The 16,173-nt window shown below is 45.6% G+C and overlaps 1 protein-coding gene across 3 annotated transcripts in view; it reads right to left on the bottom strand.

Annotated features, from left to right (window-relative positions):
* CTNND2 (catenin delta 2) overlaps positions 1 to 16,173 on the bottom strand; it is a 931,760-nt gene that overhangs the window by 385,234 nt on the left and 530,353 nt on the right. For all 3 annotated transcript variants that reach the window (XM_042997513.1, XM_042997503.1, XM_042997520.1), the window contains one exon: positions 3,666 to 4,239. In XM_042997513.1, coding sequence (XP_042853447.1) covers positions 3,666 to 4,239 — 574 coding nt within the window. The remainder of the gene's footprint in view (positions 1 to 3,665; positions 4,240 to 16,173) is intronic.

Below are 16,173 nucleotides of genomic sequence, written 5' to 3'. Positions count from 1 at the left end.
TGACCTACAGATCCAACAGTCTGAGTTACATGTGCATTTTGATGCTGACACACAGACATCACATGTTCAAAACCAAGACCTTAACGTTCACTAGCACTGCCTCAATCCCAACTAGACCTCTCTGTACCTGGCTCCACCTCAGTCCATGGGGACTCCATTCTTCTGGCTGTTGGGGCTCCCTGAATCTTCTCTCTCCTACCATCACAACCTACTGTGTGAGATAATCTGCTCAGCTCCACCATACATATGCATCCAGATTACCCTACTTTTCATAACCTCCATTGCTGCCATCCTGGCTCAAGCCATCCTCTTTTGCTTAGATTACTGCAATAACCCTGCTGACTGGCATTCCGGCTTTTGTCCTTGATCCCTTACAACGTACTCGCCACACAGCAGCCAGAGAGACCCTGTTACAAACTAAGGCAGCTTGTGTCACTCCTCGGCTCAAATCCTCGATGGCTCCCATGGATTGGCCACAGCTGGCATCCTCAAGTCCTCAAGGCTTACCAGTCTCTCCCTAACCTCAGCTTTCACCCTGACCCGGCTGCTCACTCTGCTGACCTCAGGTCATTTCTTTGCCCTCCTTCTCTTTGATCCACCCCCATTCGACTTCCTGCTGTTCTTCAAACATACCAGACACACCCCCATTTACCAGCGTTGGGACTTGCCACTCTTTCTTTTCAGAATGCAGTTTCCCCAGACATCAATAGGGCCAGCTCCCTCACCTCCTTCGGGAGGAACTCAAAAGTCACCTTTTAATTAGAGCGTTCCCTGGCCACTCTACCAAAACTATTTATCTGCTGATTTTCTGTCTCCTCCATTTGAAAGGAGGCCGGGGATTTTGGTTGATATTGATCACTGCTGGATCCCCAGGGTCTTAATCAGTGCCGGTAGGTAAGAGGTACTTAATAATTATTGAATGAATTAAGTCATTCAGTAGTGAAAATCACTACCTATCCCGTAATTTGTACTTCCTAGTTATCAGTGACAAATCTTCAAAATCACAACCCTGAAAATCTAAAAGGTATTTGTCAGTCTTGACTTTCATGGTGCTTTCAACTAGCAAACCAGGTGGATCCAAACTTTACCATGCCAGTCAGGTATGGTACGAAGCACACAGATTAAGGTATGGGGTCCCACTTGGTCAGCGCTCCAAGTGTCCTGCCTGACCTCTTGCAAATGTTAGAGTCTCTCCCCATATCTTTTCTGGGCCACAGTTTTCTAATTCCTAAATGGGGACTATGATCTTATGCCACTCAAGTATTTATGCAGAGTTATGGAGTAATTTTAAACTCAAACACCACCAGCAGTAATTTGCATGAGAAAATCTTTAAATGGATATTTAAAAGCATGCATTTTAAACAAAATAATTCGAACATTAAACATGTTCATTGTAGCTCTAAAATTAAGAATCATCAATGGCACATTGATATTCCCCCTACCCCCGCCCCCACCGCCAGGTAGCAAAAATGAAATATGGTCAGAACATCTGAGGGGCAGATGGAAATGCAGAGGCAGCAAAGGCACGTGGGATTGTTGATCCCAGGGACGGTTTCCCTCTTTCTGGCCAGCACCTCCCTACCTCCACCCCCCACCCCCCCAACACACATACACACATCCCACATCAGATCCTAGAAACACTCATTCAAGCTTTTATAGAGAGCAAGCGATTTTCACAACATATTTACTCCTAACTTCAGGGACATACCGAGCAGTCAGACTTTCCGTCTGCCCCGTTCACACTCCCGCAAACTCTCCAACAGACCCATACTCCCCGTTTTAACTACGACGATCCAGTGGAACAATCACACGTTTAGGATGGATATATATATATATCCATATATATATATATATGTATATGTATATATACATATGTGTATATATATATATATACATATACACACACACACACACACACACACACATACACTCAGTAGGAGAAAGGGCTAAGCTCTTGTTTTCTTTCCCCAGGTTTGCACAGGGAATGAAATGGCCATTAGCAATCGCAGGGCTCTCAGGGACTCAGGGTCCCTGCCCTGTGGCCAAGGAGGACCACACAGGGCTTCCGTCTTCTACAAGTTCTGCAGCTGGTTCCCCCTCCTTGACAAATCTAGTAACTTATTGTACAAATTCATAAAACAAAGTTTCCAAGCTTATAAACACAAAGTTGCCATACATGTCTCCTGGCCACCTTTGCCATCCAAAGTGCCAAACCTGAGTCCTTACATTTAGAGATTTTGGTCCTGCTACTGGGTTGGCATTAATGATCATCTACCTCCACAATTCTATTAAAGACAGTGGAGTGTGTGAGAGGAAATATTTTCATCTCAGTAAGCACAGCTAACATAAATCGGGGGCAGCTGAATTCCAGCCTGCATCCTGTTACCCCAGGCCAGTCCACACCAGCAATTACTGTGCTGAATTAAAGAAGCCCTCGGACACCTGCCTTCTGCATGCAACAAGTTCCTTTTTTCTTTTTTTAATCCTATTTATCTTGCAGTCATCTATTTATGTCAAGAAAGGAAACATATGATCATAGCATCTGTTACTAGAGTGACACAATTACCAAATACTTTCATAAGAGGGAAAAAAAATCAACAATAAATCCGGGTGAGTCGTCAGGTGCTTTAGGAGACAAAACAGTCTTTCAATCACAGTGTCCCGTCTAAGCTGAACATATGGTGCTACTAGCAGAGAATCACCAGCTCAGCCTGGTCTTTGACAGGCACAACAACCACAGAAAAGTCACCTCCTCTGAACTGGCAGAGAAAAGGTTTCCTAGCACCAACCCCTCTGTGCCTACCATAAGCAGGTAACGAATTCAAGGGACTTCATCACTGGTTTACTCTATGCCCACTGTTGGAATCTATGTGTATGCAATGACAGGTCTGGAGGAATCTTTCACTTTTCCCAGTAACTAAATTTAGACTAAATAGAATAAGTTTGAAGAAATGAGAGCCATAACAAAGTAGTAACAATTCAAAGCAATTAATCCTTGGTTACTTTCTCACTACTATTGAAATCTATGTAAACTGAAAGGCTGCTTTGGGAAAAATCTTATATATATATATATATATATATATATATATATATATATATATAACCTTATATATATATATATATATATATATATAAGCTTATATATATATATATATATATATATATATATATATAACCACCAACTGTAGGTGACTATAGGCGATCACTTGGATTCTGCGATTTTTATTTGCTTGGCTCTTTTTCTGGACATTAATCAACAGGTCTGTGTGATTCTTTATTCAATACGACTGAATTGTATGGATGTCTAAGTCTTCAGATTGGGGGGAGGGAGGGAGGGAGAGAGAGATTGAGAGGGAGAGAGCGAGGGAGTGAGAGCTGGAGAAATCAGTTTGAGACACAGCATTACTTCTCAAAGAAGTAGCTGGCGCATCATAGTTGGGATACTAGCAAAGCCTAGGGACGCCCTGGCTCCCTCTCCACCCCGCACGCTGCACGCTGGCCCAGACACGCCCGGCTCGAGTTGCGCTCAAGCCGCCCCCCCCCACCCCCACCCCCACCCCGGGCGGGGCGCTCGGGTCCCGCACGCGCCCCTACCGCGCGCCCAGGTGTCCCCCGCCCCCCACCCCGGGGCGGAGCCGCGGAAGGCGGGCCGGCGAGCCGGTTACCTGCCAGGCTGCCCGGCCTCTGGAGGGTGGCCGTGGCATACAGCTCCTGCGAGTGCTTGCTGTACTGCTCGGACGCGTGGACCAGGCGCTTGGTGGGCGACAGGGTGGCGTACGTGCCGATGGTGGAGCTCAGCTGGTGGATGGGCGAGGAGGAGATGGTGGACTGCACGGTGGGGGGCGAGGTCACGCGGATCGGGGACAGGCCGGCCGAGGACACGACGATGTTGATGGGCGAGCTGGTGCTGTAGGACTTGGCCAGGCGGCTGGGCGACTGCTTGGGCGAGGAGCCGCGCGGCGCGGCGTAGGCGGCGCCCTCGGGGGCCGAGCCGCCGCGCTGCAGCTTGGTGGGCGAGCCGCCCTGCGGCGCGGCCAGCGGGGAGCCCCCGCGCGGCGGCGCGGGCAGCGTGGAACTCGAGTAGTAGAGCGCGGCGGCGGCGGCGGCGGCGGCGGCGGGCGGCGCGTCGGGCAGGTGGAAGGCGCTGCTCAGGCTGGGCGCGAACGGCTCCCGCGGCGGCGGCGGCGGCGGCGGCGCGGGCTCGGGCCCCGCCAGGTGCGCCGCGCGGCTCGTGGTGCCCTGTGCGCGGGAGAGCAGAGAACACGCGCGCTTAGCCGGCGGGAAGCCCGCCCCCCGCGCCCCCCGCGCCCCCCGCGCCCCGGCGACGGAGCGAAACTCGCGCGCGCGGCAGGCCCGCCGAGCTGCCCTGCGCGCGGGGTCGGGACGCAGAGGCCCCCGATCTTCTCGGGCAGCGTCTTTTCGGACACGAGGGACAACCGGCCGGCAAGGGCCGGCCGACAACGGGATGGGGATCGCGTCTGGCGAGCGGGGCACACTGTTCTGCTTACATATCTAAGATGTTTCTGGAATAGCAGAGGCATCGCATTAGGCGCAGATTTTCAAAGGCCACCCGGCGGGGCCACCGGGATGCACCTGAATGCAATCACGATCCGTTCGTGGTCAAACGAGAAATCGAGGCACTGAATCCCCCACCCGCACCGTCATGTCACTGGATACAGTTTCTGCCTCCAAAATGGGCTCAGTTGCATACTTATCTGGAGAACATCAAGAGCAAACATACTTCTCAGAGTTTATTCTGTTGCTATTGCCGTGTGGATTCTTCTTTGGGGACCAGAAAAGTTAGAAGGAGGGCAAACTATTAAGTCAAAAGAAGTACCCTTAGTCTTTCAGTAGTTTAAAAAAAAAAGGGGGGGGGTATCTGGAGGAATCAGAGCCATTGCAAATGAAAGACTAAAAAAGCCTCCCTTTTCTAGATTTTAACGCTGGGAGACAAATCTTTCAGCATCTGTCTCTCTCTAGCTGTCTTTGAAGAGCCCCCTGCAGCTGTGTCTTCAAACTGAAAGCCAGTTGCCTCTCATTTATTTACAAGAACACAAAAGACAACAAGAGCTGGGGTGGAGCTGGAGAGACGGTTGGAGGGGAAAGCAGTTTCCTTGAATCTTGTCCAGAGACAAATTTGCATTCGAATGAAAACACTACATTGTCAACCACTTCTGGGCAGGAGGTCTGGGATCTTCCAGGCTTTCCCGGAGGAGCAGAAAGGTTTTTGAGAGCCGGCTGGTGTGAAAACGGGGTAGGACTGTGCACAGAGAGAGAAGCTGGGGAAGGAAGGTTTTGAAATTAGGGGGGGGAACTGAGTGGGAAGGAGGAAGCGGGTAAGGTGGAGGGAAGGGGGGGCGAGAGCCTGAACAGATGCCATCCATTAAAAGTTTCGATGCTGCCCCTCCACCCGTTTTGGGATGGCAACTGGCAAATAACAGGCTGGGCACTTCCATCCTCGTGTGTGTGCGTGCGCGCACACACACACACACACACACACACACACACACACCATTCCATTCCATTCCAAAATTTATCTGGTTGTCAGGTTCATGGGAAGATCCCAGAGACTAAACTGAGTAAAATCAAAATTCTCTATTAACGGCAGTGGGATGAGAGGAGACAGCAGTTGGTGGAGACACTGTGTGTGTACGATTGTGTGTGCATTTATATACGATGTATGTATTTGACATACCTGTGTATCTTTTAGATCAGTCCGCTGACAAAGATTCTCTCCTTGACCAAACTCTGGTGAGGCTCCTCTGAGCTCTTTTCTCAGTTAGACCCTGGCTGGGGGCCCTTCCTTGCTCACCTCTGCTTTGTTCATTTTTAGCAAGAACCCTGCTGAGTCACTTTAGCCGGAAGCCCCCATGCTCCATGCCCGGCCACCCTGCAGATCGGACCTCCTTCCTCAGGCCCCACCACCTTTCAGGTGCCTTTTGAGCACCAGGCTTGCCTTCAGCAAGTACCTGTCGAGGTGAATTTAAGTCAGAATCCCCTTCCCCCTAATGTTTCCTCTTTTCTGCTCTGTGACTCCACCCTGCTCCTTGGCCATAAATCCCACTTTTCCTTGTTGAATGGACTGAGCCTAGTTCATTACCAAGGTCTCTTTTCCTCTACTACAGTTGTTTTCCTTTTTTCCTGAATAAAATCTCTATTTACCACTTTACTGCCCAGCTCTAGTTTTCCTTTAACATCACTGAGCAATTATTTTGAATTTAACGGTAGGAGTGGAAGTAGAATGTAAAATAAACTCCATAACTTTGTTCAATAATGTGTCTCCAGCAACTGGAACAAGGCCTGATCCATAGCCCAGATATCACAGATATTTGCAGAAAAAAGGGATAGTTAATAAAGCTGGTCCCAAGACGTTGACACTGGGGGTGCAGAGGGGGGTTATATGTGGAGGATGGTGGAGAAGCTCTGTAAAACTGGTGTGTTCATCCTGAAGCCCAGAGATTCATCCCAGCATCATCCAGGGTCCTAAGGGTGCTGCTCACTTCCAGTGTTGCTTCCATCCAGGTACAAGTTCTGAGCATGAAATTTATACAGGCTGGGCTTCTCAAACCTGGCTTCATATTATCATGGGCAAAGGAGATTTAAAAAAAAAAAAATCTCTGTAAAAAAATCTCCGTATCCATGCACTCAGAATCTCTGGAGGTGGGACTCAAGCATCAGGCTATTGGGGAGCTCTCTAGGTGACTCCAGTGTGCAAGCAAACAAGAGAACCAGTTATCCCAGAGCAGTGGTTTCCCAAGTGTGCCCTTGCCTGCGGTCAGAATCGGTATACCCTAACTGAATCAGAACTTCTGGGATAGGGGCCCAGGGAGCTGTTTTAACAAGTTCCAAAGGTGATTATGGTGCTCGCTAGAGTTTACAAGCCACAGATCTAGAAGAGATTCTGATTCAGGGGTCTGGAGTGAGCCTGTGAGCCTCAATTTCCAGCAGTCTCCCGGGGAAGACAGATGCTGCTGATGTGAGAACCACCATTAAGCTGCAGACAGGGACCTCCTTCCTTCACTTTTCTTCTGGAGCTCTCCTGGGGCCTGAGCTACATTCGTTTGTGCAGAACTCAGCTGACAAGTGGCAGAAAAGCCTACAACAGGAATTTTCTTCAACCCCTTCCCACAGGAGCACAAAGAGGAGAGAGAACCCCAGAGGCTCACAAGAGAGTTCCCTGCTTATAACAGAACAGATACTTTGAGTTATGTCTTGGATATGTAACATTAATAACCCTATGTGACATCAGCAATGCTATCACCAAGTGGCACAATTTTTAATAAATACTAAAGTATACAAATATAAATGAAAACAATGCTATGTAGAACTCTAGGATTTAAATGTTAGACTGATGTGGCTACCAGGAAAACCCTGAACACACTTTGCACACATTTAATTTTCCTTTTAATCCGTTGACACTTCTAGTCTCAGGAGTGCTGGCTGCTAAATATTACTGTCTCAAAAGATTCCTTAAATGGCCCCCGAGTCCGTAGAAGTTTTGAGAACTGGCCTATCACCTCCAGATATTTTGACAGGCTATAGCAGCCCATTCGACAATCTCTCTCTCTCTCTTTTTTAAGTTTATTTATTTATTTTGAGAGGGGGGAGGAGCAGAGAGAGAGCATCCCAAGCAGGCTCCACGCTGCCAGCACAGAGCCTGACAGGGGGCTTGAACTCACGAACTGTGAGATCGTGGCCAGAGCTGAAATCAGTAACTGGACCCTTAACTGACTGAGCCACCCAGGTGCCCCATTCCAAAATCTTTTAAATTAGCGTAGGATCTTGGTGAAATTTGGCCATTTTTTTTACATGAAAATAATTAAAACATAAAAAAAAATTTATATGCTTTTTAAGATTGGTATTGCTCGCGTTGTTAATGTTCTGTTATCAGCACTGTCCAATATGGTAGCCACTAGACACAGGAGTCTATTGGGTACTTAACATCGGCATTGGATTTTAACACATATTTAATTTTAATTAATTTGAATTCCAACAGGCAACTGTAGGTGGTGGCCTACCTCACTGGACTGACTATTGCGTATGTCCCTTTGCAGTTTTCAATAAATAACCCTTGGATGTTAGACTCCGTTCTGAAGGCTGTGGAGTAATCAGGGCCTAAGAATGATTCTTTGGCTACACAAAGAAATCTGTTTTTGAGCATCAATTAGACAAAAGCAGTAATGTTTTGGAAGCTTGTTTCCACTCTTGTGTTTATGTTTTGTTCCATTATATAATTTGTCTAGCAACTCTTAGCCAGTTAAGGATACAGTATCTGTGCCTCAGATCTAGGCTTATTACTACCTAGGTCATTGGGTTAAAATAAGATAGGCAGATTTCAACACACATAGAATGAATGTTACCCACTTGACTGTCACAGAAGCTCAATTCCACCTTAAAAGTGTGTTAACACTATAAAACTGTGAAGCCAGTTTTAAGCATTCCAAAACTTCACTTAAACAAACAAAATAAAACCAGGGATGCCTGGGTGGCTCAGCTGGTTAAGCATCCGACTTCAGCTCAGGTCATGATCTCATGGTTCGCTGATAGCTCAGAGCCTGGAATCTGCTTTGGATTCTGTGTCTCCCTCTCTCTCTGCCCCTCCCCTGCTTGTGCTCTGTCTCTCTCAAAAATAAACATTAAAAAAAAAATCCCGAACAACAATATCAACAAAAAACTAATGACTATGACACCTTCTTCCCTAAGGATATTTGGAAATGCAGTAAGAATTGATATAACCTTCTTATTGATGATGAGACCCTTAGGATGATATAAAACTTTTTTTACATACTTGGGGCAGACTGTGCCCTAATACTGTCTTCTAAGACAGTCCTTTGGAGAAGGACGATTTCTGTCCGGGTCTTCATTTTCAGCTCTTGGGAACAGACTCCACCCAAAGGGTTACTTTGTTTTTCCTACCCCTCTGAAATAGGAGACCCACCCATGTGAAATTAACAAGGAAGTAGAACATTGCCAAATAGACACTCTGATTAAATAGTTTCCAATAGGCTGAGTTTGGTACACACTAAATGTCTTTCCTTTCTTGCTTCCCATTATGGAAATTCATCAAGAGAAAAGTGAAACATTATTCCAGTTCCCATGGCTACTTTAAGTACATTATATCTCAAATTTAAAAAAAGTCGGGATTTGTTTTTTAATGACACATGAGCAATATATAAAATTTATGAAAGTTCTTATAGATTAAGTATTTCGTCTGCATAATAGTTTACATATAAGTTTCAGATGGGTCAGATTTAGCAAATACTCATTGTGATTTATACATTTATGTTTGTGTGTATACACTTATACACCAAGGCCTCTTGTGTAATTGTGGAGTACCTTTATATCTACTTTATGAAAGTGTTTAAGGGGAGAATGGATTTTCAAAGTGTAGTAAAAAGAGTACTAAAATGGGAATTTAGGCAATGTATACATTATTCCCACCACCCATTAGCCAACAGTATTCAAGATCCATGCTTTAATTCACTCCCTAACTCAGTAAACCATAAACTAGCACCTGCTATGTTCCACATACAAATGAGGACTTTGTTCTTGAAGGCCTCTCTGCGATCGTATTTTACCATGACATTATTGTGGAGACCTATCGTCATTTATACAGAATAATGCCAGGTTAACAATTATGACATCGTTCTTTTCGGGAAGCCTGAATCTCTGAAAATATGGCACTCTTGGACCAGAATGTGGCACTGGCCTCAACAGAGAGCAGAGTCACTTCCTCGTCCTTTACATTTTACCTTGCATAAACAGGGTGAGGCTGGGCATAGGGGTGACGTGGGGTAGAAGTTCTCCAAACTTGGAAACTTATTTAATCCTCATTGTCTGGGGATCGGGCAGTGCCAGGAAAGCAAAACAAAACCCAGCCATGCTTCCAGCCAGTTAAAAAAGAAACTTGACAGCCTGGACTGTCTAAGGAATCTTGACTTCAAACCACAAGTAAGCAGTGTCACCGAGCAACACAACGTTCTATAAAGCAGGCCCATGATTTATGGGAAGTCCCCGTGAAGACGCATTCAGACCTGCCAAGTTTCCTGGAATTGTCAGCGAGACCCCTAACTCTGGGTCAGGAGGAGTATTTGCCCGGAAAGCTGGGCAGCCAGGCCGACACTGTCAGGAATGGGGAACAGGAGTCCTTGTTTCATGGCTTCCCAGAGGGAGCCGTCGATCAGCTGTCTGTTTTCCCCTCGGGCCACATTCATCACCTTCACTTTCCTGGGATTACCATCAGACTGGTGAACCTAATAATTCATGGTGCAGACAGTCCTGGTTGTGGTGACTACGGAAGTCCTGGGCAAAAACACTGGCATGCGAGGCGAAGCCGGTGAGCACCTTTCAAAGCAAGGGAGACACCACAGGGCCAGGGTGCCAAAGAACACACACACACAGAGACAACACTGACTCAGTGAGCAAGGGGTGGGCAGCCAGTTGAGGCAAATAAGAGAATAAAAGCAATGACTGAATAATATTTGTTTGATGAGTTAAGAAGCTTGAATAGTGTTTAAATACTAAGTAAATAGGACATGGCTTTAAGAGGACATCTTTTAAAAATGTTTTATGTTTATTTATTTTTGAGAGAGAGAGAGAGAGTGAGAGAGAGAGAGAGAGCCAGGGAGGGGCTGACAGAGAGGGAGACAGAATCAGAAGCAGGCTCCAGGCTCCAAGCTGTCAGGACACAGCCCGATGCGGGTCTTGAACCCACGGACCGTGAGATCATGACCTGAGCCAAAGTTGGACACTTAACCGGCTGAGCCACCCAGGTGTCCCATAAGATGAAGTCTCTGAAGAAATACATTTCTAAACCATCACAATCTGGTAACACGATTTAGAAATATTAGCTACATGCTATTGATTAAAATATCTGAGAGCACAGAGAACTTTCCTAGAGTAAGTCTGCATGGGGCTTTAGGTCAGCACACTCAGGTGCTCAGGATGACAAAGCCGTCGACCCTCACAACTTGGAAAAGAGAAGAAATCACACCTCCAGAAAGCAGTCGCATTGAGGTATTATCAGAAATGTTCCTACAGTACAAAATAATTAAAATGAATCGACATTCCCCAAAAGTTTTGTGCCCTGGAACTAACTTACTCCCTGGGATGAAATACATCTTCCTGAGCACTACTACCATTGCCCCCCGCCCCCCAATTTTGATAACCTCTCTTTTGAAATTAACTTTAGAAGGAATGTCACTCTTTAAAATAATCCCCAAGGTAGAAAAGTCTGGTGCTGTGACAAAGGTTTGATTTTGGAAATAGCCAAATAGAATCATGAAGACCTTTGTCCAGCAATTCCCTTGAGGAGCACTGGTTTTGGTAAAAACTAACAGGAAACATAAAGGGAGCTTCTGGTCACAGTTCACACTATCCCTGGAGTCATCACTGCCAGATGAGAACGGAAGCACAGGGTTTACCTGGCGGTGACCTTGTCCTAACAGCAAAAGGTGGTACCCAGAGCAAAGTAAACTTAGGTAATTGTAACAACCAAGGAGTTGGGAAGAAATTCCTTCTTCAGAGGAGGACAATTTAATTTAAAGGACCCTAAGAGCTATAATCTCTGAGATAATAATGGAGACCGCACTCACTGCTTTCTTTTTGCAGGAGGGTCTCAAAATTATGAGAGAAAGCGAGAGCGAGTGTGAGAGAAAGGGAGAGAGCACTGCTCTTGCAAATCATGTCTGTCACTCAAGTGAGAAGGAGGCACTAAGTGAGCCCTTTTCCAAGGTTTCCCAGACACTATAAAAACAGGGTGGTGCAGGCTTTTGCATCCCGGGTGATGGATTTTCCTACCCTCTGACCTCCACTTAATAAAAGTATGATTAGGGCCATTATCAATAAATATTCAGACAAGTATTTCCTATGGCCATTAAAAGTCTCTATGAATGGAAAGAAAAGAGAGAGAAAGAAAACAGTGACTTACATAAATTTGTCTTAACGAATATATAAGGAGGGCTTCTGGATGGCAACTTTTTCAAAAAAACTAAACGGGCCTTGGGAAAAATATACTACCAAGAAAAACGGTTTATTTCGGCAAGAGGTTCATTCAGTATTTACTTCAAGAAGCCACATCAAATGTTTACTTAGGAGAGGAAATGTTATAGTGCAACACACACACACCCTCCCTGCAAGGAGAGATGTTTCACCTACTGAAGCCAGATTAAATAGATTTATACTGGAAACAGAAAATGGAGGGGGAAGATTTTAAAGCAGCGCAATGAGGAAAGATTTCCAATAGGTGGTCGTCTGAAAACTATCTTAAAAGAACCACTAGTTTGCCACAGACAAGTCAAGGAAAATAGACAAAATGGCATGATTTCTCCTCTAAATGCTATGCACTGTATATATGCTAAATGCATCCATGTGATTTTGTGTTTCCCAAGGTCATGGGTGACTTTTCTCTTCATCAATGTTACCAGACAACGACTTTGCTCATAATGAAGCAAATCGGAGTGATGTCACCCCAGTTGTCTGTATGACCCTTTTCATTCAGCGGTCAATAAATAGGTGTTTACTGGGGACTTGCTCCTCCTCTACACCACGTGGGTCTCTGTCCACTGAGCCACCATCCCCCGAGCTCTCCACCCCCTTGACCTTCACATCGTCCTGATGTGAGACTGCACCACCTGTAAGAGATGCTCCAAATTCAACAAACACCAGGGCGCTGGCCCAAGTGGGCAGATGGCATATTTATAATTACGATATAGCCTACATGAGCACTTTTAAGACATAAAAGTCAGTGCCACATTAAATAAGCGGCCCGCATCAAAAAGAAATGGCAACTTTGCTTCTGAGAAAGCTTACTGCTTTTCTAGGATAGATCCACTATTGCCCAGTTTTATTCCACCGAACCAGCATACGATTCTGACTTTCCTACAGCAAGCAGGCATTTTTCTAGAATTATAAATACGCACCCACTTACATCAGTTCTGCGGAAGAACATGAGAGCGGTGTTAAAACCTCGAGGGTCCAATGCTACTCTGCTAGTGCCCCTTATACAGGGATATACTTTCTCTCTTGCACATTTTGTTTCTTTGAGGGAAGAAATGCTCGGCGAGACTACTTCATGTTTGCACATGGGGAGACACCGACATTTTTAGAGCGACTCCTTGATGCATTTCATATAATCCACAGGGAATCTGATGTGAGCGGAAGCAGACAAGCCTGGAGGAGATCCAGCTTCTCTATCAGCTCTCTACCCACAACCTCTGTGGTACGACTGTTAAGAGGGAGGCTGGGGTTTGAGGAGCCGGATGGACACCTGGTGAACCCTGGGCCGGTCACTTGGGATATGGAGGTCAACTGTGTGTGGTTCTTACTCTGGCAGCAAAGGCAGTCTGATCGAAGAAACAGACTCTTACGTGACTAACTACAGGCGTTATACGTGATACGGTAGAATGATGCTTTCAAGGCCTACGTCAGGCCATGCAGTGCCTCTGAGAGTAAAACACAAGGTCCTCACAATAACGGGCTGGGTTTCCAGCCCCTTTGAAAAGTCCTGCACCCGCTTTAGCTTCCCTGCTGCTCCATCAAGATGCCAGGCCACCTCATCCGGGAGCCATTCACCGTATTTGGTGTCCCCAAGACACCCCTACATACAGCTACCTCTCTCCCCATCTTCAGGTCTTTCCCAATCCTTACCTTCTGCACAAGGCCCCATATACCACACCCGGTCCCACACTTTGGATCCCGCTTATCCTGTTCTGCGTCATTTCCTCCTCATAGAAATCATCGCTGTCTAACAAACTATGTAATGTACTTATTCCCTGTGTCGATATTCTGCGTTCTCATTGCTGCTGCTGGAATGTAGGTTCCTTGAGGGCGGGGATTGTGTCTATTTTCTTTCCTGCTGTCTCCCAAGCACACACAACAGCACACGGCTTACAACAGGCACACGAAGCGTCTCAGATGCATTAAAGAATAACCCACGGATGGGGAGACTGGGTGGCTCGGTCGGTTAAGCCTCTGACTTTGGCTCAGGTCACGATCATCTCACGGTTTGTGGGTTCGAGCCCTGCATTGGGCTCTGTGCTGACACCTCCGAGCCTGAAGCCTGCTTTGGTATTTGTGTCTCCCTCTCTCTCTGCCCCTCCCCTGCTTGCACCCTCTCTCTCTCTCTCAAAAATAAATAAGCATTAAAAAAAAAAAAAAAAGAATAGCCCATAGATACACAAATGTAACTGGGGCACCTCAGGAGAGTTACATAAAGGACAAGGTTGACTTGGAGGAGGAAGGGACGGAGGGAGGGAGGGAGAGGTTATCTACACAGCTGATTAGAGTCTGGGGCATGGAGACTGCAAGGTGGGGTAAAGAATAACCATAAATTGGCTCATGTTACTTCCCAGAAAGGCCCTGGGGGCTGATAGGTAGGGTCTTACCTTCTATGCCTCCCAGTCTCCTAAACTCAACCTAGTGTCTGAGGGGAAGGACTTTCAAGGATTGTAGTTAGGGCAACACCAGAGAATCAATATTCTATTGCACCTTTTGTGACTCATAGTTTTATCTGCAGACTGATACGATGGGGCAATGTAGGTGAGGCATGTATTGCCGGGGTCTGGTGTAGAGCGGGTGATGGTCACTCCACCAACATTTATTCCGCTGAATAAGTCAGAGTTGTTTCTTTTTAATTGAAATTAGAATCTTTGAACACACATGATACTCCTTTGACATTGCATGGTGACATGATTTATGAGCCAGACACAAAACCATTTGCTTTACTTTAGAATTACACATATTTTTTAAGACCCACACACACACACACACAAAAAACCAAAAAAAAAAAAAAAAAAGAAATGTTTTTGTGTTGATTGATTATTGACCTTATTAACTTGGTCTGGCATCCGTTGGCAATAATTTGAATTTCCCTAGCCCCGTTGGCACTTTCAAACTGCAAGGTATTCTAAAAATTAATCCAGCCTTGAAGACATGAGCTTTCGCACCAGTCAGAATATTGAAAAGAATGTGTCACTGGGCTCTGAAAAACCACTGGAATAGAGGGATTCTCGAGATAATCTAAACAAAAGGGATGCTATTGGAATGGGAAATGGTGCCCCTACTTTCTAGGTATAATGCTAAAGCCAACTAAAAATACTGTTTACTTGTTCAAAGCTTCTCTGACATTATTTTGAAGTCAGAGGTCCTATTGGGTATTCAATAAAACATGACTTTCCTACTGCAGCACAGAAAAGCTAAAAGTAACTCATGGTACCAAGATCTACCACTTAGTAAAATAAATAAGATTTAGGTGTTTGCCAACAGCCTCAATCCTGTTAATCAAGTGGATTAGAACAACCCCCTGCTTTGAATGTTCAGACTTTCCATCCACCCACCTGCCAGAGTAAATGAGTATGCCAGTCACTTTTGGCTCAAACTTAAGTTATCACTTTGAACATGCACATTTATAGACGTCTTCAAACTATAACTCTGATGACTTCAAATACATAGCTTTGATATCTTTATAACTTTGTTACATTTTCTGATTAAATTTTAAAGCAGACTTTTAATGTGAGGCCCAGTCCTGTCATTCTGAGTTTCCACTGTTATACTCCCATGTTAAGTACTGAATGAAAGAATTAGCTCCAAACAGAACTTCTATAACACGGAAGTAGATAAACCGCCATACTGCTTGTCCACATTTATAGACCTCTGACTAGATCCAAGCTGTTGACATGGTCAATAATAAAAGGAAACCTATGAAACAGTGCTGGAATCACTAGGCTTCAACTCAGTCCAGATTTTGTGCCCTGTTTTACCACTGCTTCCTTAAAATGGTGTGTGACAACGTCTCTAAATGTGATGAGCTTGAATTTTCCCGTCTTTAAAGTGTAGATACTAATACAGCCCCGTGGTGGGCATGAAATAAGATGATGCACGTAAAACAGATTACTTCTGCATGCTTAATAAATGGTAGCTACTGGGGCGCCTGGGTGGCTCAGTCGGTTAAGCGACCGACTTCAGCTCAGGTCATGATCTCACAGTCCATGAGTTCAAGCCCCGCGTCAGGCTCTGTGCTGACAGCTCAGAGCTTGGAGCCTGCTTCCGATTCTGTGTCTCCCTCTCTCTCTGACCCTCCCTCATTCATGCTCTGTCTCTCTCTGTCTCAAAAATAAATAAACATTAAAAAAAAATTAAAAAAAATGGTAGCTATTAATTTTATAAGAAAGCTTT

Source organism: Panthera tigris, chromosome A1 (assembly GCF_018350195.1).
Source record: "Panthera tigris isolate Pti1 chromosome A1, P.tigris_Pti1_mat1.1, whole genome shotgun sequence".
Lineage (NCBI taxonomy): Eukaryota > Metazoa > Chordata > Mammalia > Carnivora > Felidae > Panthera > Panthera tigris.
The sequence above is the reverse complement of the archived record's forward strand: the minus strand, read 5'-3'. Positions and strand labels throughout refer to the sequence as shown.